Source organism: Truncatella angustata (assembly GCF_020726525.1).
Source record: "Truncatella angustata strain MPI-SDFR-AT-0073 chromosome Unknown BKA67scaffold_12, whole genome shotgun sequence".
Taxonomy (NCBI): Eukaryota; Fungi; Ascomycota; class Sordariomycetes; order Amphisphaeriales; family Sporocadaceae; genus Truncatella; species Truncatella angustata.
Window position 1 is genome coordinate 601,709 of NW_025763392.1, and position 14,757 is coordinate 616,465.

Genomic DNA, 14,757 nt, shown 5'->3' on the forward strand with positions numbered 1-14,757 from the left:
CGCGCTAGTGTCGCGTTTAGAGCGTCTATGACAATGACCGAGATTAAGGTCAAGCAATTAAATATGAAGTACGGCGCGGCCCGCACACACAAGTGACCCCGACTAATTCTACGACGCCATATCCGTTCCTCGCTACAACCAAAATGACGGCAGTCGCATTGCAGCCCTGGCGCACTTCATGAATGCGGACAGTCTTGCTGCTAAAACGGTCATATGATGGGACATCCGCCTCCAGAGCTGTGGTCCGCATTTTCACTGCATTTTTAGTCGAGCGTAGCCTGACCATCCAGTCGCCACGTAGCTCAGCCCCTTCAGACCAAACTCACCGTCAATCCCGCATGACCCTGATGCGGGATCAACCACACGATAGCTCTGCACAGCACAGCCTCGATTCAACGATGCGACCCTTTGCATAATGTTCAAGGCATGGAGCCACTGGCTAAGAAACCACGACTTGATGTGACCATCACAGGCCACCAAGCCGAGCTCCCCAACGATGTACTATGGAGTCAACGATATAATCGCAGCGAGTCGAGTACATTCCACGGTTCGGGTGTTCAGGTTCAGAATGGTAGCGTCGATGTCGGGCGTGACTTGATTGTCAACAATTTTGCAACGACGAACGAACCAAACGACCATAGACGATCATTACTCGAGACGTTACGCTTCGATCAGATAGATGCCCGGCATTTGAGCATCAAGAATGCGCATGCCACTACGTGTCGGTGGTTTCTGCAAACCCCAATATACAAGACATGGGAAGAGAAGGATCCAGAGCATAATGGCAACAATTTTTTGTGGATCAAGGGGAAGCCTGGAGCCGGCAAGTCGACGTTGATGAAGTTTCTGCTTGGGCAATCACAGATTCGGATTCACAAGAAGAGAAGCAATGATGTTGTTGTCTCCTTCTTCTTCAATGCCAGGGGCGATGACTTGGAGAAGTCCACCGTCGGCTTGTACAGATCGCTCTTGCTACAGTTACTCGAAACTCGGCCCGAACTGCAACACCTACTAGATACATCCCGACCAGGTCGCCGATGGGATATTGGGTCTCTGAAATCTCTGTTTGAGAAAGTTGTACAACACCTGGGCGAAATACCAGTTATTTGCTTGATCGATGCACTCGACGAGTGTGAAGAAGTCGAGGTTCGAGCAATGGTCGATTTCTTGAGTGATATGGTGCACATCGGAAAGCGACTGTATATCTGTTTCGCAAGCAGACATTATCCGCATATCACCGTCAATACGGGACTAAGCATCATTCTTGAGGAGCGAGACGAACATCAAACCGATATAGCCACGTACTTGAACAGTGCATTGCGTATTGGCCATAGCAAGCTCGCCGAGGAAATTCGTTCTGACCTTCAGGAGAAGGCCTCTGGTGTCTTCATGTGGGTTGTACTCGTGGTGGATATCTTGAACAAGGAATATGATGCTGGCTGTAATCACACCCTACGTGAACGGCTCCGACAACTTCCCGGTGACCTCCATGAACTATTCCGCGATATCCTCACTCGTGATACTAATCACCAGGATGCGCTTCTACTGTGCATCCAATGGGTGCTATTCGCCAAACAATCCCTTACATCAAAGCAGTTGTACTTTGCAATTTTATCTGGCTTCGAACCCCAGTACTTGCCCGACTGTCATTCAGATGATATCTCGGACGACGATGTGCAGAGGTATATCCTCAATAACTCGAAGGGTTTAGTTGAATTGACCAAGTCCAAGATGGCAACCATCCAGTTCATACACGAATCGGTCAGGGACTTTTTGCTAAAGGAGGGTGGACTGGACAGAGTCTTCCCCCATCTCGGAACGAACATCCCTGGTCGGAGTCACGAAGCACTCAAGCATTGCTGCCTCAGGTACATGGGCATGGAAGCGGTGATTAGGCTTGGAGAATCGTCCCGCGAAGCTACAAATCTCAAATTTCCGTTCCTTGAATATGCCAATCACAGCATCTTTTATCACGCCGATCAAGCAGAGAGCTATGGCGTAAGCCAGGGAGACTTCTTGGCCCACTTTCCGCTCCCTGAATGGATAAGGCATTACAATGCGCTTCAAAAACATGACACCCGTCGTTATACGCCCAAAGCTAGTCTCTTATATATCCTAGCTGAGTCTGATACGCCAGCGCTTGTTCGTGCCTACCGGCCTCGTCAGTCCTATTTCGAGGTAGAAGACGAACGCTACGGGCTTCCGATTCTTGCAGCAGTGGCCATGAAGAGTAGCGCTACAGTTCAGGCCATGTTAGAACTCCGGGCTGAGCAAATGCCGGAGTTCTCTTTCGCACATTTTTGCAGCCTGTTGCCGTCAACTTCTAGTAATAAACATGTCTCTAGTCGAAATTTCACTTTTAGTAAAAAGAGAGGGATTCTGCCTCAGCTTGTTGAGAACGGGAACGAGGCAGTATCGCTTTTCTTTCTTGTCACAGAGAATTGTGATTTCGATTTGAGAGATAAACAAGGAAAGTCAGTACTCATGCATGCGATAGAGAGAGGATATCGCGCCGTTTCGGAAGAGCTCGTCCAAAAAGGTGCCGATATCTCCGCCGCCGACAATGATGGAAAGACACCATTGCACCATGCTTCATCCTCTGGGCAAGCTAAAGTCGCCACATTGCTTATTGATCGTGGTGCCGATATTTCCACCACCGACAAAGATGGAAGGACACCGTTGCATCATGCTTCATCCTTTGGGCAAGCTAAAGTCGCCACATTGCTTATTGATCGTGGTGCTGATATCTCCACCACCGACAAAGATGGAAAGACACCATTGTACCATGCTTTATCCTTAGGGCAAGTTGATGTCGCTTTGTTGCTTATTGATCGTGGTGCTGATATCTCCACCACCGACAAAGACGGAAAGACACCATTGTACCATGCTTTATCCTTAGGGCAAGTTGATGTCGCCATGTTGCTTATTGATCGTGGTGCTGATATCTCCACCACCGACAAAGATGGAAAGACACCATTGTACCATGCTTTATCCTTAGGGCAAGTTGATGTCGCTTTGTTGCTTATTGATCGTGGTGCTGATATCTCCACCACCGACAAAGACGGAAAGACACCATTGTACCATGCTTTATCCTTAGGGCAAGTTGATGTCGCTTTGTTGCTTATTGATCGTGGTGCTGATATCTCCACCACCGACAAAGACGGAAAGACACCATTGCACCATGCTTTATCCTTAGGGCAAGTTGATGTCGCCATGTTGCTTATTGATCGTGGTGCTGATATCTCCATCACCGACAAAGATGGAAAGACACCATTGCACCATGCTTTATCCTTTGAGCAAGTTGATGTCGCCATGTTGCTTATTGATCATGGTGCCGATATCTCCGCCGCCGACAAAGACGGAAAGACACCATTGCACCATGCTTCATCCTTTGAGCAAGTTGACGTCGCCATGTTGCTTATTGATCGTGGTGCCGATATCTCCGCCGCCGACAAAGATGGAAAGACACCATTGCACCATGCTTCATCCTCTGGGCAAGCTAAAGTCGCCACATTGTTTATCGATCGTGGTGCTGATATCTCCGCCGCCGACAAAGATGGAAGGACACCATTGCACCATGCTTCATCCTCTGGGCAAGCTAAAGTCGCCACATTGTTTATCGATCGTGGTGCTGATATCTCCACCACCGACAAAGATGGAAGGACACCGTTGCACCATGCTTCCTCCTCCGGGCGAGTTGACGTCGCCACATTGCTTATTGATCGTGGTGCTGATATCTCCACCACTGACAAAGATGGAAAGACACCGTTGCACCATGCTTTATCCTTAGAGCGAGATGGGGTCGCCATATTGCTTATGTATTGCAATGCCGATATTTCATCCACCGACAAAGATGGAAAGACACCATTACACCATGCTTCATCCTCCGGGCGAGTTAACATAGTCACATTGCTTATTGGTCGTGGTGCCGATATTTCAGCCGCCGACAAAGATGGAATGACACCATTGCACCAGGCTTCAAGAGTAGGTCATGTCACGGTAGCCAAGCTCCTTATTGATGAAGGAGCCAACGTTTCTGCAGCGGATGGTTTGGAGCGGGCACCCTTGCATCTAGCATCATGGCATGGTCATATTCAGGTCGCTGAATTGCTGATTGAAGGTGGGGCTGATATTTCAGCTACCGATAAATCAGGGCAGACACCGTTACATCTGGCCTTATGCAAAAGGAATTTTGAGGTAGCTAAAATGCTTATTAAGCCTGGTGTCAAAGTGTCTATCAAAGGCAATGATGGACGAACGCCTTTGCATCTGGCTTCGGGGTATGGCCTTGTTGAGATGACTGAGCTGCTTCTTAAGCACGACGCCGATGTTTCTGCTATCGATATGTCAGGTCGGGCACCCTTACATCTAGCATCTTGGTATGGACATGTTCGGGTGGTTGAATTGCTAATCAAGAGCGGGGCTGATATTTCAGCTTTCGATAAATCATGGCAAACACCTTTGCAGCTAGCTATGGAACAGGGGCGTGTTGAAGTGATTGGGTACTTACAACGACATTCCGCTGATAAAAAATACTAGTTATCTTTTCAAGTTACATTCAAGAACCGCCGATGAAAATCGACATTCTAGAGGCATATACTCCCTGCTATATTCAAGTATTTAAGATTGACTTGCAGCGGACGGCCGATGAATGGCTGTAACATTTTGCTCGTTCATGAAACCACGATAATTACCCACGTCTTCTATGCAGATTCACTGATAATTATTACAGGCCAGTGAACCTCAGGTAAATTAGGGTTCGAGGTTCGGTCAGGTTCTTGAGCTCGGGGGATAGTGGAGCGCTATCAAGCTAGATGCGTGGAAGTCCTTCGTGACTAATTCCAAAAGCCTAATAAAACCGACCAATGCTATAACCACTCTATACCCACGTGCGGTGACAGTCTTCGGCTTATGTACTTATGAAGCATTTGGCTTTCAAGATCGAGATCATTGGGATTGTCGCTGTACTATACCTATGCTAAAACTAGGACACGATTGTCATTGACCTCTAAGATGGGCTGCAAAGGACTATTACCCCTCGTGGTTCTTGTGAATGTGTGGCTCAGCATCGTGGATGGCGATGATGCCGCTGACAATGGTGATCTGTGTTACGATTTCAGCGAGGGTGATGATGTCCCTGATCAGTATGAAATTAGTGCGGGGCACCCACCGACTTTGACGACCGTTTCTGGATACATTCCAGCAACCACAACTGCCTCCCGGAGTGGCACTTTTCCTATTACCACTTCAAGCTCGGCCTCCATCACACCATTTGAGAGCACTACATCTCCCACTCCTGTCAGCAGTATTGCGTCAATCGCCACCTCAAGTGGTGTGACCTTTCAAATTCCAACCCCAGGCCAACAAGTGCCGACGAACACCTTTTCTGGAACGGTCTTACCGTCCACTGCCGGAACACCAGTGGCTATTTATAACCCATCTTTCGAGGAGATCTCCAGGGATGGCTCTTCATCCAAGCGCGCAAAGCGGCAATCGGCATTCCAGATCGCTCCAGCCGCGGAAGGCTGGACCATCTCATCGTGCGGCACCGAAAAACCTCTCGGATTGCGTCTTCCAAAATTACGATGCAGTCGACAGGACTTAGGCCTTTTCTGGAAGACGTAGTGGAGTTCTTTACCAGGATGGTATCCAATTACTTGCTGGGACTACTTACAACTTTACCTTCTATTGGAAGATTGTGTCGGCGAATAACAACGGAATGGATTCAAGCTTCGTCAAAGAGCACATGGATCATAGAGTCAGCCTGGGCAACACCTACATCAGTCAACATGATCGGTACAGCAGGCAGTTTCTATATTATTTCGCCTCCGACGGCTTTGAGTCCGGCGGCGCAGAAGACTCAGGGCCTGCTGGGCTCTCGAGACTATGGGGAATAGTAGGGTTACCTGCGACTATGTCCCCTTTGCCAGCGAGATCTCACCGGACGGGTCTCTCAATTACCGAGTCTTCGTGGAAGGATCAGCCTCACAACCGTGGCCTGGAGTGGACGATGGTATCGATGGAGCAGACTTCTTGTGGTATATGGACCAGATTTGCATTCAGCAGGTCTCCCCACCTCCAGGAAGTGATGCGGTTGCGTACCTGAGAAACGTATGTAAGAGAACACCTCGAGCAACTACGACTAGCAACTATGTGGTTACACAAACTTACAATGCAACCGCCACCCCAACTGCCGGCACCAACTTACTTGGAAATCCATCTTTTGAGAATTACACAATATTGATGATCGGGGTAAGTAGATCGAGCACCTGTTTGCAGTCAACAGACAGTTTTGGTACAGAGCTTACTTGTGAATAACCATGATATTGTGATAAACGCTGTTCGCATATACGAAGAGGATAGATGGGTGGAAAATGGCTGCACTAACTTTTGGTGTGGAATAAAGTATGCGGCCAGTTCTGCCTTCGCCAGCCAGGACGGCAGCACATGCCATTACTGGTACCCGCCGACTCAATGGTCTCAGACGATCAATGTTAATACTGGTTCTACCTACTTCATTTCGATTCGGACATTCCTAGCGAGTGTTCCATCTTCCGGTAAGACCGGTAGTAGCATTGTCAATTTTACCATGGAGGCTCCAGGGACAGCGCCAGAAAATGGGGCTGAAGTTTTGAGTGTTGCAAATTCTGCCATCACACCTGACTGGGTCCAGTCCACCAAGATGCTTGATCTAGATGCAAACTTTGTCCAAAACATCTGCGGCAGCACGGACGATAGCACAACAGTCAGCTGCAAATTCACTATATCCACAGGTTATGCAGGATCATGGGATACTACTGACACCTTGCCGGATGATCCATATTACCCCACGAATATTCGAAACTACTTGGGATAATGTCGCCTTCTTGGAAACTCCTTAAAGGATTTCTGGACGACATAACAAGAGGGTTTTATCCTGGATTATTGCTGCCGTCTTGTGTCTTGTGTGCATGGTGTTGGTAGCTTTGAGAAATGGAATAGTTTCGGTGTATTGGTAGGATGAATCGTTTTGTGATGACTCGTATCACCCATGTACCCCTTCAGATAGAAATGACATTTGAGCTTAGAATTGCGACTTCGGACAACGAAAACCAACTTCTGGTAGCGTCATGCACCGGATGACTCCTTGATAAACGAATAATAAAAACCCTGCTTAAAATACATACTCTGGCTATCCACTGGGTTACAAGAACCGATATTGGGTCTGGACGGTCAAGCCATTCTCGGAGTGTGCAGCGCTTGTGATGGATGCCGATTTCCCCCAACGCGCTCCAGCCGTTCAGATGATATGATGGTGATTCCATGTGCAAATCATCATCTCTGTCCCAAATACCTGTACTTTATTGGGCGCGGGTATCATATGACGATCGGAGGCGACACACCTGCTGGTCGATCTCAACGGCCGAGCCCCTAGTTACAATATAGTCAGGTAATTCAATGATTTCAAGATTGTATGACGGATTCCCTAAGTCTGCCGGAATTGAAGATGTTCTTCGCCTTATGACGACAAAATAGTGATCAAGGACAAGGGGTGTCTAAGAGAACTTTCATACGGTCGAATCAGAAGAAAGTCGAGTGGGAACTTATTTCACAACAAAGTCGTGCCCAGTCGTTTGACGCGCAATACTACCGATGATCAGACAACCATTGGGGTGCCTGAGGATGTCTCCTGACGACCAAACACAATCGAGGAATGATTGAAGATGCCTCGGCATTCTTGTTGCTATGCCACCTCTCTTGTCCCATAGCCAGGACTGCGCACCATCGGCTACGGCTATGCGACAGTTGGCCTGCCGTTCGATCAAAGGTGAGCTGATCGAATTAGACCCTGGTTCTTTCTTACCTGAAGACTTTTCGCCGGTCTCGAAGCGCTGGGATGTTATCCCCTGTTGCTAGGCATGTTATGAGGCTGTGCTTCATTAAGATACAATAGCAGTTCGCCAGAACGTATCGTAACGTGCGTACTTCTGACAGGTTGACAGCTGGGGGAGTCAAGATGCAAAGCCTTGCGAATCATCTAGGAGATAAACACTACTGCTTAGACCGTACAGGAGTTGGATCAACAATCAGAGGAGGTTTTCAAATAGCTGCTCAAACATCTTACGGGGCATCTGGTCGAGACTTTCTGGACGAGGGCCATGGTTATGATTGTGTATCGCACCGCCCGTATTTTCCTCCATTGTTGCGGATTATTTCGGGACAACCATGCACCGGTCGGATGCCATATCCAGAGCCACCTTCTACTCCAGACGACCGCTCAGATAGTCAGGTTCGAATCAATTCATCCGTTCGGGATCAATCGGTAGGCTTGTGAAGCGATCGAAATCGGTATCGGTGACCTGACTAAAATGGTCGGTCGGCCGGTCAATGGCCACCCCTGTTTGTAATGATATGATGACCGAGGACTGGGGACTGGGGATTCAGGGTTGCGTTAGCTTTCAGCGTTGTTTGTGGACCATGTTCAGCCAGAGACTCTAATGGTCGGTTCTTACCAACCAGGCTTCCACTGAAAAGGGATCAGAAACAGGCTGTCGTAGAGAGCGACAAAAGTGTATTCGCAGCAGATCTCGTCACAGACCAAATTACTCGTTCTTGGGACGCATCTTGGACCACAACGCAGCTTTCGTCGCTCGCGGCAGGTGTGTCATCTTTGAGCTGCATTTGGCTCGTCGCTGTTGTGGTTACATCTCATGATCCTGAGTTCAGAACTGGCATAGTCTGAAAGAGTACTCGTGGTAGATTTTTAGGTGGGAGCCAAAATTGGATCGTTTGCGATTAGAGAGAAGAGAAGTTAGTACCTATGCAAATCCAAAAGCCGCGCAGTGTTTCCCTAACGGCAGCAAATGACCGTTTTCTGGTTTATCCGCGGGCACGATTCTTGCAATGTCCAGCCTCGTCTAAACCATCGGCTTCGTCGAAAGGGTTCCATCCACTTTACGCGGAACGCTTGGGCACCAATGACCTCATCTGGCACCTTGACATCTGACAGATACACGCAACACTTCCTTGCGCGCTGATACCCGTGAAAGATAGAGTTGATAGCTGTGCCGAGCTCATTGCTGGTAGACTTGTCGATAGAGCAGGTATCCACCCAGGAATACTCTAACCCGTCCTCGGCAGCTCTATTTACACAGAAGCAGATTTTAGCGTAGTCAGTCTTGTCTTTGCCTATACCGGACACCAGCTCATTATACGTGACTTCTTGGCCGGTCACAGGTGTGCGATAGGATGGCATATGGAGGGTGTCGCCATCGCTGAAAAAGTCAGCACCAAGCTGTCGTTTGGTAAGCGCTTCAGCAGGCGCATCATGGCGTCCCTACATGGGCATGATGGGTTATTCTCTTGCACCCAAGTGAAAATTCATAGCCGTATCACAGTTCCACATTCTGATATTAAATTGTCCTAAAGTCCAGTCATCATGTGCATAGCTTCAATCAAGCAATTGAAAAACAATAACTTAGACAGATGCCTAAGTATTCTTCATTGGTCTTAATCATCTTTCAAGAACCATGGTTCGCATGCTTCAAAGATATCAGAGAGCGCAGAGTCTATAGCAATCATCCCGTCAAAGTCGTTCTGATCAATCCTTCGAATATAATAGAGGAAACTCGTGATCACGAAATCTGCGTACGATGCTACATTCCTCTCATTAGCCTTTGCCATTTTCGTCACGCTGATTCTGTGTTGAGTATAGCTAGAAAGAAATGAAAACTGCTTACGAGTCTTCCCCATCATAAATGGGCCCCCTTTCCCTTTAATAAGCGCCGCCAAATCCTCTAGCGGTCCTTTCATCTTCTTCCATGCTTCTTCGGCATCAGGACCCTTCGCTTGCTCTTCAAGCGACTTTTTAAGTGCCTCAGTTCTCGTGCGGGAAATGTAGTCCGCGCTTCTCCTGTTAAGTAGTTTGGGAAGTACTTTGCACATTGAAATAGGACGGTAGATGACCAAGATGGCGGTAACGGCCTCGTAGGCCATGGGTAGTAAGGATGAGTCCAAGTAGAGCGACGGGTGAGGATACCGTTTTTCCAGCTCTAGGGCAATTTTGGCGGAGTCCTGGATGTAGGTTGAGCGGTCTAGCTTGATTGCGGGCGAAGTATATGCGCGGCCTTGTTCATTAGGGGCAATTCCGCTATTTCTTGTATTAGCTAGCGATGCTTTTAGCAAATTTTGCCGGCTCAACTAAGCAGTACGACGTAAGAGCTGAAGGAAAGGGTACAAATACAGTTCCTTAAATTTTGGCTCTAAGTCTGGAAACTCTGTCCACTCCGTCTTGTATGGTACATTCTTGTAATTGAGAGCCATACGCGTTTTCCATGGATTAAGCGACCAGCCATGGCAGCGTGGTGTACTAGGGATGTCAAAGAGCACTACTTCATCCATCACTATTGAGGCTGGTATCGATTAGCTTTCTTCTACTGGATATGAAATATTCAAGCAGTTGTAATATATACAATTCTAATTTCGAAGGATGAAAAACGAGCAAGGCTTTATATAGACTTTCAGGAATATGGTCCGACTTGTTGTCGCAAAAGAATTTATAGTCTTAGCCTCCAAGGTGCAATTGCGCTCACTTATGTTGCGTGTTACAGACGGTTTAATATCATCCGATGTTGAATAATCAGCTTTACTTCTCCAGGCAGCAACCTCGGTAAACGCGGGCGGAGACTGCCTTTGAAAGCGCATGGGACCTCACCATAACGCACACTTATTCTTCACTAACCGGCTCTTGGCCAACTTGGGGAAAACTTGTACAAATTTGCAGCCTTGTAGTACTCTATCCTCTGACACTGAGCATTTGATTACGCGTATTGTAGTCTGCTTTCCCTGTCTCCTTTGTGGCTCCATCCACGCCATCCAAGCCCACCCCGATTTCTCCGCCTTCGACCACAAACTCTAAGCCCTGATCAACACCAAACACACCTCCCTCATGCAAGAGTTCTCCTTCTGACCAACAACACCACCTCGTCACCTGGGTGGGCTCTTCGAACTCCCTTCCTGCACTTTACACTCGGGCAACCTGCTCGAATGGGAACCCTACTGGTATCGTAGCCTGAAGGCGAGTAGAGAAGTCATGGAGGGCTTAGGTGCCTGGTTCGTGCAGATTGAGGAGCTAAACGGAGTACATCACTTGCGACATTTTGCAAATCTGGAGGAGAGGAATTAAGCTGGGGCATCGTAGGTTAGGGAGATACTATACATCAATCAATGAATAGCAGTATTTTGATTCCTATGATCCACACACTGTGGGGAGGCCCCTGCGGCGGTTAATCGCGACATGCATGCATCCAGCTCGAACGCCCGAGCCGTACTAGGCGCCTCGAGCGTTTACCTAACGGACGCACCGAGCACATAACAGTCTATAAGCTATACGGAATGAGATTCAAGACTGAGACTAAGAGGAGAGAAGAACGGGTGAGGAGAAAATACTAGCATATGAGAGCAGGAAGAGCTTATAGGAAATTCACAGTTTGAGTAAGCATAGTCATATCTAATAAGAGCTGACATCAAACATTCTATAAATCTAAATTCTCTAATTTCCTTTAATGCTTTATTTCTTCCAGTACAGCTTTCAAGACATCCCTCACATCCCTCTTCGCGTTGATAATGAACCGGTTGTGCCCAGCGTTAACCCGAGCCTGGTAATCGCTCAGCCTGCGCTTCGACAGCTGTAATGCCGCAAGAACGGCCAGGAGCTGGGGTGAGTAGGCCATAGGCAGCGGCTTCTTTGTGTACGCGAAAGCCTCCTCTGAGTCAAACTGGGTCACCTCGAATTTCTTGGCCATAACGTCCTCGGCCGCGGCCAGGATCTCATTCTGTGTCGTCTGCACGGACGAGACGTAGACGTGCTGGTTCTTGTAGCGCTCGCGCGCGGACGGATCGATGATGAGTGTTACGATAGAGGCCAAGATGTCGTCCATGTTGGCTGCTGAGAAGGAGATGTCACCGCCATCCCAGATAGTCGCCTTGCCCGTTTTCAAGTCGACGCCGAAGTTGCCTTGAGGCAGGCCCTGGGAATACTGTGTTAGCTTTTATTGAGTGTTTCCTGCGAAACAGTTATGGGAGAGAAAATAATAGCCTACCCAGTCAAAGAACAGCGCAGTAATAATGCCTGTCCAGCTCAGCCCATCTTTCTCTCTCTCCTGCAAGTACGTGATGATCCCGGATTTGACACTAAGGATGGGTAGTAACGACGTCACATCCTCGTTCGTGGTGTCATGGCCAAATTCGCTGGGGATGAAGAAGGTGGCTCCTGCCTCGATGGCGGCATCGATGAGGTTTTTTTGCAGTGGTAGTGCCCCGGCGCTGAGGAACGAGATTACTGAGGCGTGACCATGGATGATGGAAACGAGTTCCGACTGGGAGCTATAGTCTGTTGTGGCTACAGTGGCATTCCCATATGAGAGCGCAGTCTTTGAGCCCTTGCGTGTGACGACGGTGACCTCAACGCCGGTTTTAAGCAAGGCGGGTACGACGTACTGGCCTACGTTGCCGCTAGCACCGAAGATGATCACTGAATTACTGCTTGCCATGATTCGTTTGGATGTACAACTCATACCGTTTTTGAAGCAAGATAGTGATGGTTTATATATGTCCACCAGCTCTCTTACGAAGTGTAAACACGTGAAATCTCGGGGTAATAAGCCGCCGTGGATCACAAGACTTTTTGATAACTAATCACCAAAAACCAGCACTGTCAGCCGAGGAGATGAGTATGGTGACTCCTGTAGTCCACTTATTCCTTGATTTACGCTATTAAAAATCGTTAAAATCATTTAAAGATTATTAAAGTTATAATAAGTTACGATAAATTATATATATAACGCGTATATGTTACGAATGAAGGCCAGGAGCCAGGCCTGAAGTGGAGAGAGGGAGCTTAGACAACTAATCACCACTACTAGGATTCTATTGGACAATGACAGCACAGGACCCCGGGTCACGTAACAAAGGAGCAACACAGGCACAGCGCTTCATGCGACTCTAGGAGCGATAAAGGTGCCGCGCTCCAAGCGCTCTAAGAGCGATAGGAGCATCGCGCTCCCAACGCTCCAAGGAATATCAGTGAAGGAATGAATGAATATTGAACCAGGACCACTGTCTTGTCCGTTAGTTATAGGCCTCACGATAAGCTCACAGGGTCGCTCGTGGATTGATCAATAAGTAAAGAGTGGGAAGGATGAGTTTGACAACCAAAATATTATTATTTAGCGATGATGAGCCATTCTTGTCATCTTTTGAATGCACCGTTGCAAAAACCAACGACTAACTGTGCCGAAAATGTGAAAAGCATGGTGAGGAAAACTATTTACAAGTCCCATCTCTCAAACCTCATAACGATCAGGCCGAGAACAACTCCGACAAAGGCCGTATAACCCACTTAGCCTTCCTGCTATAATAGTACAGCCAACACTCACTACTTCAATATAATAATGATTAGATTTCCTACTCTATATAGACAGTCATTACTAACAACAGTTATTAAAGATTGTTTTAAGTTTACGTTTAAACTTATTCTAATCAACAAATAGTTTATTGCTGTTAGGTTATGTGTATATTATATAACGTTGATTAGGCGGAAGCACTTGATTCGAAGTAATACTCGAAGGTAGACCACTTATACACAGACTTCGTCCGAATCGCACGTCTTACTGTGACTGTAATTTAATCTTATTAATCCATTGGACTACTAATTACTTGGATTATAAATCGTGGTGGATTTATAATGGCCGTAGAAGTAGATAGAACGTGAGAGAAGTTTAGTGGCGAAACCATTACAGGGTAGGGTCAAGCCAATCGCATCACACGCTATGAAATGTATCTATCTCAGACAGTTGAGACCGGGACCATTGAAATTCTCGATTTTTTTTTTAATTATCCCAGCGCATAAGTTGCCAGCTTGAAGGTCACTAACAGTAACATCGTGAGTACCATTTATACAAAGCAAACACGTCAACCTGCGAGGGGATAAGCCAGGACCTTTACTTTCTCCTACATCTGGGCACAAAAGCAAGTCCGTGAAACTTATCTTTCTCGTACACAATTTATATTATACGTACTGCACAGGCTCCTGAAATTATTTTCCAGTCCCGCTCGAAGCACTCCAGAAATCCTGATTGTTGATAGAATTGATCGCATAGTCACTGGCGGGTGTGCTTGGACAAGACAGCTAACGCACCACGCTATGATCGGATGACATGCTGCTACCAGACTAGTGAACTTGGCATGCAAAAAATACAAGAACTTCCGCATGGCATAACCAACAGGAACGTTTGCGCAGTGGTTCCATAAAGATGTAGAGGCATTTCCAAAAAGCGGGCGGGCTAATGAGGAGGCGAGATACCAAAAGGGACGGTCGGTCCGATCGGCTTGACACCCGGTCAGGTCCCAGGTGCCTCTTATAGAGCTAGGACGCTAGTCAGCAGTCTTGAAATATACTATAGTATAGAGGGTTGATAACCGCTACAGGGCAAGTATCAGTTCTCAAGTTCTTTCCAACATGCTTCTGTGCACAGGAACAGATGTACCACCCCCTGGGCGAACACCTGCCCTACTGCGGTTTTTTTTTTCGCCTGCTACCACAATAGTGAACCTTATTACCGTTTCTACATGATATGACAGATTTGTCCAGATATTCGTTGTGGCTGGCTCTTCATTCGGTTGCCTATACTCAATATGTGGATCCTGAAGGATCAGGATTTTTGAAAGGAGACTAGCCTTCGCTGTTATATCGGCCTGGCCATGGTTCGAGCTCAAGGT

The 14,757-nt window shown here is 47.5% G+C and overlaps 6 protein-coding genes across 6 annotated transcripts; 4 read left to right on the forward strand and 2 right to left on the reverse strand.

The window, feature by feature from the left end:
- Nucleotides 1-20: 20 nt before the first annotated feature.
- On the forward strand, nucleotides 21-3,113 carry BKA67DRAFT_632487 (ankyrin repeat-containing domain protein; the record flags this gene model as incomplete). Its single annotated transcript, XM_046105607.1, has 2 exons — nucleotides 21-2,638; nucleotides 2,936-3,113. Coding segments are annotated over exons 1-2 (2,388 nt in total), but the record flags the coding sequence as incomplete, so codon positions are not given.
- Nucleotides 3,114-3,368: 255 nt separating this feature from the next.
- Nucleotides 3,369-3,707, forward strand: BKA67DRAFT_586902 (uncharacterized protein; the record flags this gene model as incomplete). The annotated part of the gene is made up of 1 exon (XM_046104281.1): nucleotides 3,369-3,707. A coding segment is annotated over exon 1 (309 nt), but the record flags the coding sequence as incomplete, so codon positions are not given.
- Nucleotides 3,708-5,013: 1,306 nt separating this feature from the next.
- BKA67DRAFT_664937 (uncharacterized protein) lies at nucleotides 5,014-5,625 on the forward strand (the record flags this gene model as incomplete). The annotated part of the gene is made up of 1 exon (XM_046108470.1): nucleotides 5,014-5,625. One exon carries the CDS (start codon nucleotides 5,014-5,016, stop codon nucleotides 5,623-5,625), a length of 612 nt encoding a protein of 203 aa, XP_045951610.1.
- A 261-nt stretch (nucleotides 5,626-5,886) lies between these two features.
- On the forward strand, nucleotides 5,887-6,856 carry BKA67DRAFT_664938 (uncharacterized protein; the record flags this gene model as incomplete). The annotated part of the gene is made up of 2 exons (XM_046108471.1): nucleotides 5,887-6,252; nucleotides 6,407-6,856. 2 exons carry the CDS (start codon nucleotides 5,887-5,889, stop codon nucleotides 6,854-6,856), a joined length of 816 nt encoding a protein of 271 aa, XP_045951611.1.
- Nucleotides 6,857-9,372: 2,516 nt separating this feature from the next.
- BKA67DRAFT_639847 (uncharacterized protein) lies at nucleotides 9,373-10,616 on the reverse strand. The gene is made up of 3 exons (XM_046105746.1): nucleotides 10,223-10,616; nucleotides 9,720-10,129; nucleotides 9,373-9,635 (listed from the first exon to the last, which is right to left on the reverse strand). Exons 1-3 carry the CDS (start codon nucleotides 10,378-10,380, stop codon nucleotides 9,490-9,492), a joined length of 714 nt encoding a protein of 237 aa, XP_045951612.1. The 5' UTR covers nucleotides 10,381-10,616; the 3' UTR covers nucleotides 9,373-9,489.
- Nucleotides 10,617-11,540: 924 nt separating this feature from the next.
- Nucleotides 11,541-12,530, reverse strand: BKA67DRAFT_670639 (uncharacterized protein; the record flags this gene model as incomplete). Its single annotated transcript, XM_046108677.1, has 2 exons — nucleotides 11,541-12,008; nucleotides 12,081-12,530. 2 exons carry the CDS (start codon nucleotides 12,528-12,530, stop codon nucleotides 11,541-11,543), a joined length of 918 nt encoding a protein of 305 aa, XP_045951613.1.
- Between the last annotated feature and the right edge of the window lie 2,227 nt (nucleotides 12,531-14,757).